The sequence below is a fragment of the Ammospiza caudacuta genome, chromosome 14 (assembly GCF_027887145.1).
Source record: "Ammospiza caudacuta isolate bAmmCau1 chromosome 14, bAmmCau1.pri, whole genome shotgun sequence".
NCBI classification, from domain to species: domain Eukaryota; kingdom Metazoa; phylum Chordata; class Aves; order Passeriformes; family Passerellidae; genus Ammospiza; species Ammospiza caudacuta.
Genome location: NC_080606.1, coordinates 16,035,030 through 16,045,115, shown reverse-complemented (window position 1 = coordinate 16,045,115; position 10,086 = coordinate 16,035,030). Strand labels below are relative to the sequence as shown.

The window sequence follows — 10,086 nt, the reverse complement described above, 5'->3', positions numbered from 1 at the left end:
TTAGAGGAATCCAGAGCCAGTGCTGTGTTTCCAAGTAAAGTGTAAAGGCAGAAGTGGGTGCCTGGGAAATGTGACCCAAAGCGCTGAGATGCTGAGGGGATTGCTCAGAGCCACCTGAGGGACTGCAGGGTTGCTTCTATCTGGGGTTTAGAGGGCACCTAAACCACCTGGGCTCTGGGAGTTTGGTGACCGAGGTGGGCATCCTGAGATGGGGCAGCCCCAGGGGATCCTACTGACAGTAGTGCTGTGTCCATTCTGGGCTCGTCAGGACAAGAGAGACATGGAGCTTCTGTAATTCCCAGGAGATTCATCTTCCTTAGCAGAGAACATGGAGACTTACATTTGACCTTCCTCTCCCTTTTTTTTTTTTTTTGTTTTAAAGAGTAAAGCCACATAACACAACACACACCAAAGTAAATTCAGTACGAAGGACATTCCAGTCATTTTGTCTAGCTCTAGCAAGACATACATTCTTATGATGAAATAATTTCAAACTGCTCAATGCAATTAAGGAATGAAAGGGAAAATACCTGGGAAAGGTAATGACAAAACTGAACACTGGGGGAAATGGTGAGGGAGACTCAGTTTAGCCAGCTCTGCTCTTGCCAGCACCATGGATATTGACAGCACTGCCTTATCTGTTCCTCCTACTCCTTTTTGGAGCAGTGCTGGAGTATAAAATTGAACACTCAAATTCTGTGGTCGCTCTGAGGTCAGAACAACAGAGCTGGATTGAGGTCAACAACCAGCACAGTTTGTCAGATTGTGGCACCACCAAGGCTGAGAAATGACAGAAAAAAGCAATTCACTGACACAATTCTCTGGCACCTTTGGATCTGAATTTTGGAGGTCAGAATGGTTTGAACTGATAGCCTGGGCTCTAAACAGATGTGCCAACCCCATTTCTGTGTGCTTCTGATGATAAGAGAGGGAACCAGAGTCACTTCTTTTATTTCTGAATTTGCAGTAGTAGAAGTAAATCCAGTGAAATTTGCCCATTTTGCATTTTTTTACATTGAGGGAAAACCAAAGATCAAGAAACCTTTCTAAAATCCTTAAAATTCTGGTTTTGTCATATAGTTTCACATATAACCTAATACTAAGGAAGATGATTTAACAGAAATCGCAATGTAACATGTTTTAGACTTTTTGGAAAATGGGAAATACATCCCAGTCTTCAGTCTCTTTTATTTGTTACTTAGTGGCAAGGTAGTCAATCTTCCACAGCTTCATTTATTTTCCTCATTTACAAAAAAGTTACAAAGCAATCCAGGACAGTTTTAAAGGGAAACCATTCCAGCTGTTGGGATCAACACAGAAGGAAGACAAAGCAAAAAAGACAAGGGACAAGGGAATGGGTCTGTGGGTATTTGGCAAATCTTGGGGCAGAGAGAGGCCAAGTCCTTGGCTGTGTTTGTACCACACTGCCAGGGCCAAGCCTTGTGTGCTGCAGTATCAGGGATTCACCAGGTTTCCTTTCACAATTATCCTCCATGCTTTCTCTTTGCAATAACTTAGTGCTCTCTACTAAGGATGGCAGGTTCCTCTGTGTCCCACCAGGGTCTCACTGCTCTCTCAGCACCTGCACTGTCCAGTGATCACACAGCATTCCAAGACATTTCTCATACAGGATGCACTTGTTCTTAGTACCTCTGTAAAGAAATTAGAATTAAATCAGTAGCATGACACACACTCCCCAGTATGCTTCCTATTATAATAATCTGTATCTAATCAAACTACATTTATATATATTTCTTTTCTTAGTATGTGCTGCTTCTGAGTGTTTACTCACCAAGAGCTTTGGAAGATGCATTTCATGCAAATAACTGAAAGCATTACCACTGTGTGCACACAAACTGAAACAGCTTTGGAAATATTTGGAAACATTTCAGCAGGGTCTGTAACATTCCTGAAGAAAACACCTGCACAGTGAAAGGTGGCTCTAGGCTTTCTGTTAGCTCACATCTTTACTTAGTGACAAAACACTAGCAATTTAGTGATGATTTGTATTCAGTACCAGGATGGGTGATATAATTAATATGCAGAGTATGTAATTAATATGCAGAGTATGTAATTAATATGCAGAGGGATGTGAGGGATGCGTACCCGGTACTGTCTGGCCTCTGGATAAACTGGATAAGGCAAATCCTTCCTGGGATAGTCAAACTCCTCCCGCTGGGCTCGGGACTGAGGGAAATAATCTGATGCTGGTTCTGCTGTCCTTAGAGGCTGATTATACATGGGACTGTGCAAAAGAGAAAAAGGTTATTAAACCTTATAATATACTGCAAATTGCACAAAGGGATAGTTTAAGCTGAAAAATAAAAATATTAAAGCTCACTACTGGATGCACAGCACTGAGGTAATAACATCTAAAAAGTCTTTTAAGTTCATTTTACTGTCAAACCCTCATCCTGCAAACAGAGAAGACTGAATTTATAGAAGCAGCTTTCTCTTTAAGCTTTTATTTTCTTTTCACAACAAACAATGCCACAGTACCTAATTTTCTATATTCCTACAATCACTTTCAAAGGGTTTTAAATCCACCATAGCTATACCTTCAACATTTTCAACATTTATATTGAGAAACACCAGTCCTCCTTGAGGGACTGAAACATCAGCCAGCTGCAGGCTGTCTCTGCAGCAGAGCCCTGCTATGTGAGGAGACTGCTGTGCTCTCACTGAGCTGCACCCTGGCAAACAAGTTCTCTGCAGAAGTTGCAGTAAGAGCTGCAGCAGTTGGTGCTGAGGGGGATTCAAGTGAAGAAGCACAAGCAGAAAACTGTGATTCTAAACAGGAATGAAATCAATGCCTCTGGGATTAGAGGAAAACCAGAGAAGCCTCTGGATAAAGAAGTATTTTAGGATTTGTATGTGAATAATCCAGTCAAAAGCTTTGTCATTTACTGGATCTTTGTTGCTTGCTGTGCTACTGGCAAAGCTGCAAAGTCATTGTGAGTCTCCAAAGCAGAGTATAAAGTGAGAATGAGCACAAAAGACAAAAAATAACAGCATACCTGTAATCCTGCCTTTGATTTGGGATTGAGGCATCATTAAAATCTTCTCTTTTCAGTACAATTTTTGGAATTTGTCCAACCCAGGCATCCTGTGTGAAGGAGATCAGGTGGTTACACAGAGAAAAATGACAACAAATTAGAATAACCAGCTCTCCAGGTACAGAATGTTAGAAGGTATAAAACCGTTTTTCACTTACAAAATACAACGTCTAGGCTACAACTCAGAGTCTGGGGGTCAGAAAGCCCTAAGTTCTGCAGCTCTGACCCGAAAAGATTCCTTTTACAAAGGGTTTTCTTCCCTACCAAACTGCAGAATCGGGTCTGTTTCGCACCTTGGGAACAACAGCATCAGCAGGACTAAATGTGAATTAGTTAAAAATTGAACAGCACCATCTTCTGGTAAAGGCAAGCTCAGACCTGCTGCATTGCCAAACCATTGATACTCTACAGATGGATTTAGCAGAAAATCCTGTAGCAGTCTAGATTATTTTCTCCCTTTTCTCAGACAGCCTGCAATGTCTCCTTCTCACACCCTGTGTGTTCCTTAATATGTAAAATAATCCCTTGAAGTATCAAATGAGAAAATGAACACACACACACAAATTCCCTTTCAGTGATTCTTTGTATTTTATATTGATTTTTTTAATGGTATTTATCCATCTTTTCTCTTGACACCCACTAGTTCAAGCCATGATCTCTACTACATCTTGCCCAATGGAGAAAACTGGCACAGCAGAGCATGATCTCTTTTTAAAGCTGCTCTTCTAACTGGCCAAAAATGGCAATAGTTGTTTGAACATCCTGTAAAAATAATCCCTAGTTCTTTGTTTTCTCCCATGCAAATTAGTTTCACTTAATCCTTGATGAACAGTTTCACCTTCTCACATGCATTCAGTTGATCTTGGAAATCAGATGCTAGGAGACTTTAAACTCAAATTCCCTTTATTTTATTTTTTCTATTCCCATTTTATTGTGCTGAATCCCCAAGGGCTGGGGGCTGTGCTGTGCCCCCTGTGCCATCTCTTACCTCAGGTGGCTGATGGTGCCCATGCCCTGGGCTGGCAGCTGTGTCAGTGCTGAATGCAGGGTTCTGCTGTGCTCCACTGGATGGGGCCTTTGGCTGCTTCCTGGGGGAACAATGGCAATTCAGAGCAGTGGCAATGCTCAGGGTCCTGACAGATGTTTTTGTGCTGCAGATTGGTTCAACAGCCATGTCAGAGCTTTAGATGTCCTGTGGCAATGGCTGTACAAGAGCTGGGTATTATTACAGCTTTTCTATGTCAGAGCAAGTGCCAGTGACACACTTCTGGGGCTCAGTGACAGAAGAAAAAACCCATATTGTCTGTGTACTTGGGAGAGGTGTCACTGGGAAAAAGTGATGGAAGCAAAAAGCAGCTCAAATTGCCAATATCTGAGACCCAAGAGTGGGAGGAATTGTATTTAAACACCAAGCCTCTTGTCAAGTTATCAGTCTTACTCCTTTTTTTTTTAAACTTGTGGAAAAAAATCCCTAAGAGCAAATAAATCAGAAACACACATTTGGTGGTGTTGAATTTAAGTAGTAAATGTACTTATCAATCTTTAAAGCTTGCCTGGTGAGCCCTAAAGAAAAGTAATGACTGAGAGTGAGGTGGGAAAATGCTGAGTAAGTGCTGAGAGCTCAGGTAAGATGCTTTGAGTTAGTTTTAAATTGTATAAATAGTATTTTGGCAGTATGGTAACCTTGTGCTTTTAAACACCCAGAGGTTAAAAATTAACCAGAATACCAGACTTCTTTTGCTGAACTTCCATTTTGAGTACAAAACTCCTTGTAAGTGCACCCAGAGTCACTTACCCAACTTTTTTCGTTTTCAAGCAGCAGACAGCAGAAAATATTACAACCACTATGATAACCAGTGCCACTCCAGGAAGAGTGGCCACTAAAATGAAATCCAGAGTGTTCCAAAGGTGGTTACATTTGGGGCCCATGTACCAGTACTCCATCCAGCCTGTTCTGTAGTAATTACATCTGCAAATAAAAAATATTCACTTTTAGGAACAGCATTTTTAATCAAAAGTAAGCAATACCAAAAAAGTACAATATTCTGCTATATAATTATTTATTATTCAACACTGCAGGGGCCAAGAGTTTCACTGTTTTTCCTGTTTGTTTAAAGGTGTTTTTTAATCTTAGTTACACCCATCTGTTTCCAGATTTGATGTAAAAGTACTTTGCCAGGCTCTGAGAAACCAAGTCCAAGTTGGCATTTCAGGAGTCCAAGATAAGGAGCTGTGAAGGGGACAGGGTGCAGCATCCAAGTCATGGCCTGGCTCAGGTCAAAGATCTCTTTGTCTGCTCTCAGCATGGCAGAGCTGCTCCTCACATTTCTGGCTGTCATTATGACATAGATTTTTTTAAAAGGGAAAAAATCCCGACTACATAATGGAGAATAGAACATTAAGGTATCTAATTTTTTTTTTTAACTCAAAAAAAATAATTGATCAACCTGAGAAAAAATTGAACTTGTGATTACACAGCTCATTCAGTTCTAAAGTAAAATAGTTGGGAGAACAGGAAAAATAAAGGGCTACAGTGATTACCTACATTAGGAATGACATAGCCCACACATATATTTAAAAAGAAAACACTATGCCCAAATCCCAGATTTGATGCTTTGTACCAGAGCTATAAATTTATGCAGATTGTGAATGAAGATCAACATTTATTTTCATGGATCACTTTGGAGGATCTAAATTTATTTCATCATCCATCCAAACAAACCAAGCCCACACACTACCTGCAAAAAGGTTCTTCATTTTTACACAGACAAGGAATATTTTCAGGACAGAATTCACCTGTATTACCCAGACAGGCCCCAAAGTCCACAACTCCACTGCAGCTGGCTGTGAATTAAAACAAAGCAAGTTTTTAATGCAATTATACAGTAACATACTGTCAGTGGGCTGTGTTGCTAATTACACCAGAAATTTATGCTTCAGATGTACTCTGTAGATGACACTAAATCTTACTTTCCTGTGACTTGTGTCTGGAAAATTTTGAAGCTATTTGAGAAATGAAAATTTACCAGCTTAAATTACTTTACCCTGAATGTGTACCCATCTTCCTGTTGGCCAGGAATTTGTATGGCTTGTGTTGTTATGGTTTTTATCTCATAATGATAAGTGTGGTTGTGTCTGAATTCCACTATATATCATGTCTGGCTTGCTGACAAGGACTAAAAGTCATGAGACTCATTAGAGAGAGACTCATTAGAGATTCCAACTTTCCATTATAATCCAAATTAGAAGCTTTTTGTGAGTTCTGCAATGGGATTATCCCTTGGCTTAGCCTACAAAAGGATCTGCTTTGCATTAATGTTGGTTCTCCTCTATCTTTTTTGCTGTGTAAACACTGGGCTGTAAATTATGTTCCAGAATCTGAGTGTTTACAGTATTTCACAGGTGTTTGGCTGGCTAAAAAGAACTCCCTCAGCAGCCTGAACCATCACCAAACACCAGCACGTTTGGCACTCCCACCCCACATCCTTTGTTACCTGTTCTCTCCTGCTCAGCACTTGGACTTGGACCAGGCACCACCCTGAACACCCAGAAAAGTCCCCAAACTGCCACCAGAGCCAAATCCAATTGTGCACAACAGTCCCAGGAAGAGGAGCCACGTTTGGAATGAAGCCAGAGTCAGAACTGGCCCAGATCCCTGAGCAGACCCCTCTGATCCCAGCAGATGTAATGTCCCTGTCACTGGAGCAGCTGGAATGTCATTGTCACTGTCTGGACTTCCCACCAGAACCAGCTCCTGACTGATGCATTATGAGCCACAGGAACTGTGCTGGGAGCAGCCTGCACTGAAAAGAGATGGAAACCTCCTTCCTTTCCACTGTCCAAGTCCCTCTAATCCAGCCCTTGGTGCTTATCAGAGATAAATCTGACTCCAGTGACCAAGGCTTGTCCCACTCCATTTACACACCCTGCATGCTCTCCTCTCAAGAGTCATCAGCACTGGAACATTTTCCAAGAAAACCTAACTACAGTTTGTGTTATGGCTGTAAACACAGGACAGTGAAAAATCCCAAGCAGCACTTGGCATGGTTCATCTGGGACATAAGCAATGTTTTTAGCTACCCCTCTGATCAGTAACACAATTACAATTCTTTTAGCAATAATACAAAAACCACTAAGGCAGCAGAAAATCCCCAGTTGTGATTCTGCTGGGAGAGAGGGAGTGTGTGCCCTTTGCTATTAATGCTGAATATTCCATGTGATGAAGGAACTCACTGCTGAGCCCTTCCAAATTCTGGGGTCTACATAAATGCCAAGTTAGCCTTCAAGTGGTAACTTTCTTTGGCAAATGAAAGTTTAGAGTAGCATTAAAAAATTCCTCAGATCACAAACAAAAATCTTAGAAAAATAATAACTGCAGCTGGTTCACATCACTCTGGGCTTAGAAATACCTAATTACAAGTAACTGGTAGCTACCAGACAGAGAACAGGGATGTTAAAATAAATACATTTATCAATAAAATATGTGGGAAATCTTCTCATAAAATAATTGCAGGCCAATACTGGTCTAACAGAACCAGAAACAATTTCACTACTTCAGTACTCACTTAAAATAACTTTTCTAACCAGTGCATTCTGGTTGTCATGCTCTTAATTATTGATGATTTTCTCCCTGTTAGTATCAAAAAAAGTCTAAGAACACTTGCTATTAAAAAGTGTATGATTTTTTTAACCCAGATACCAAGTGGTTTTTTCCCCACTGAAAAAGAACCAAATAATTTAACTAATTTAAAAATACCCTTCTGAAATTCAGAGACTGACTCAAAATGATCCCAACCCACCAGGGTACTGAGTTTCAGCTGTAATTAATTCATATGGCTGTAACTTCTTCCCTGTGCCACCAAACACAGGACAGAGCTGTCTCACCAAGGTTCTCACATCTGCATTGTTTTGCTGTTATTTAAAATAAAGCCAGCCTAAAGGCTGAGGAGAATTCCCAGGCAGCAATCCCCCGAGCAGAGGACATGGCCACGTCCCTGCCCTCAGAAGCCACAAAGCAGAATTGCAGCAGCTCTTACGTTGTGGAGTTTCACCCAGCAAGGGGCTGGCCAGGAGCAGGACACACAGCAGCACCTTCAGAAAGGACATCCTGGGCCTGTTCTTCCAGACTCTGCCAGCAGCAGAATGAACTTCCCTTGCTGCTGCTGTGGATTGTGGATTTTGAGCTTGTTTTACAGCATCCTTCTCTAAAAAGAATTACTAATTAACTTAAAACTGATACAACTTCCTGATAACTTATCCAGCATATTTTCCTTTATAAAACAAGGTAGTTCCATAAAAATATCTCATTAATCTTGCTGTTTCTGAATTTTTGTAATCAGATGTGAGGTATTCATTTAATGACATAAATTTCAACACACTAAGGTACCTGTCAGGAGCCTCTCTCTTCTCCCTTTAGGCTGATGTTACCTGTACAGATAACAAACTTGGACTATTTGCAGCCAATTTCCTGGAACTGACACTGTTTTAAAAGACAAAGCCATGGTCCTGAAGCTATCAAAGATGGATGTGATGGGAAGGAGGGAATCCTGTAATTGGATGCATCTACCATTAAGTTTTGTCAATTCATTTTTCCTTTTTCTGAGAAAATAATAGAAAATACCCACATGGCAAGGATGAGTGATGACAGAAACTCACACCTTAGCACACCTCCTGTCATCTTTCTTCTTTATTATTTAAAGAGTCCTTAAGAATTCTCAACATTCATTGCACAGGAAGATCCTGACTCTGTGGTCACCCCAAACACTACCCAGGTTACACCCAAAGTTTGTGGAGTTTGACTGCATTAAGGCTGAAGTTAGAACCAGCCTTGCTCTTAGCACAGGGCTTTCAAAACTAATCCATAACTGATAAAATCCCAGCGTGGAGTTCCTAGTTTGACAGGAGCTGCCTGCTTATGTAAACATGCCAAGCACAGTTACATTAACAGCAAAAGGTAAACTTTAACCTTTGCTTCTCAAAGGATAAATAATGATCTCTGAAAATCAATGCCTAGCAAATTCTTGAAAGATTACTGCATTGGCTAAAGCCCAACAGCACTTTATTACAGCAGTAGATAAGAGATTCTCAGTCCTGCCAGAAGATTGCTTTACAACAGACCACAACAAAGAAATTAATATTTACCTCAGTGAAAGAAATTGCACGATCAGATGTAAGGCACAAGTGTGAAGAAGCAGCTCCTGCAGATGCTCATCCTCCTGCTGCCAGGGAATTCCTCTCTGGCTCCAGCTGCTCAGTGGGAGCCTCACTGATGAACAAACACCTTGACCTGGGCTCTCAGGTTTGGTTCAAGGATGCAGAAACGCAGTGGGCAGTTTTTCCTGGGGTGAGATGTTCTAATGAGGCAGGTTAGAAACCCCAGACTCTTGACTGGGCTACATCACTGGCTTTTATTGCATGCAGAGGGTTTGGACCTGGCCTCAGGAAGGGCTGCAGAGGCTGAGAGGCAGTTTCTGTTTCCAGTGCCCACTTGGGTAACAGCAAATAAGCCCAGAGCCAGCAGACCCGAGCAGCTGAGAGCCCTGTGCTGCACAGCACACCCATTTCCTCCTCTTATTGTCTGAGTTTCTGGAACTCAGCACAATCAAGTGCCAAGTTATTCCTTCTGTAACAACATCCAGGCTCATTTAATTTCTTCAAAGAGAGGAATATAAGTAAACCAAAGTTACTGACCAAAATTAATGGTGGAAGATGGAACTGCTCATGATCTTTAATCTTAATTCAGATCTGGTTTAAGACCAGTCTCTCCTCCTGCAGCATTGCAGGGATCCTGAGAGTGACACAAACTGAGCACAAGCTATGGATTCCCCAAGCACTGGGGTCAGGACTGCTACAAATAGAGGCCAGAAAAGGTTACCAAGGCTTGAATCCATGACAGGCTCAGTTTACACCTATTCCCTGCTCACAGCAGTGGAATTTCCTTCAGCTGTTGCAGCAAAATCCATCTCCTGTGTCTGTAAACAAAAGGACAAAGAGTAACTGCACCTTGAACAAGAGTGTTTGCCTCTGCCCA

At 41.4% G+C, this 10,086-nt stretch overlaps 1 protein-coding gene across 1 annotated transcript; it reads right to left on the bottom strand.

The window, feature by feature from the left end:
* Nucleotides 1-1,304: 1,304 nt before the first annotated feature.
* On the bottom strand, nt 1,305-8,177 carry LOC131564074 (uncharacterized). Its single transcript, XM_058814334.1, has 7 exons — nt 8,093-8,177; nt 5,795-5,900; nt 4,852-5,025; nt 4,045-4,144; nt 3,018-3,106; nt 2,107-2,245; nt 1,305-1,652 (listed from the first exon to the last, which is right to left on the bottom strand). Exons 1-7 carry the CDS (start codon nt 8,160-8,162, stop codon nt 1,644-1,646), a joined length of 687 nt encoding a protein of 228 aa, XP_058670317.1. The 5' UTR covers nt 8,163-8,177; the 3' UTR covers nt 1,305-1,643.
* Nucleotides 8,178-10,086: the final 1,909 nt, after the last annotated feature.

What these genes read in the sequence shown, in the direction of transcription:
- LOC131564074 (XM_058814334.1), bottom strand. Translation starts at nt 8,162, where the DNA reads ATGTCCTTTCTGAAGGTGCTGCTGTGTGTCCTGCTCCTGGCCAGCCCC. An exon ending in GCTGGGTGAAACTCCACAAC is followed by an intron (nt 5,901 to 8,092) that starts GTAAGAGCTGCT and finishes TTTAATTCACAG; the next exon opens with CCAGCTGCAGTGGAGTTGTG. An exon ending in TTGAAAACGAAAAAAGTTGG is followed by an intron (nt 4,145 to 4,851) that starts GTAAGTGACTCT and finishes TTGTTCCCCCAG; the next exon opens with GAAGCAGCCAAAGGCCCCAT.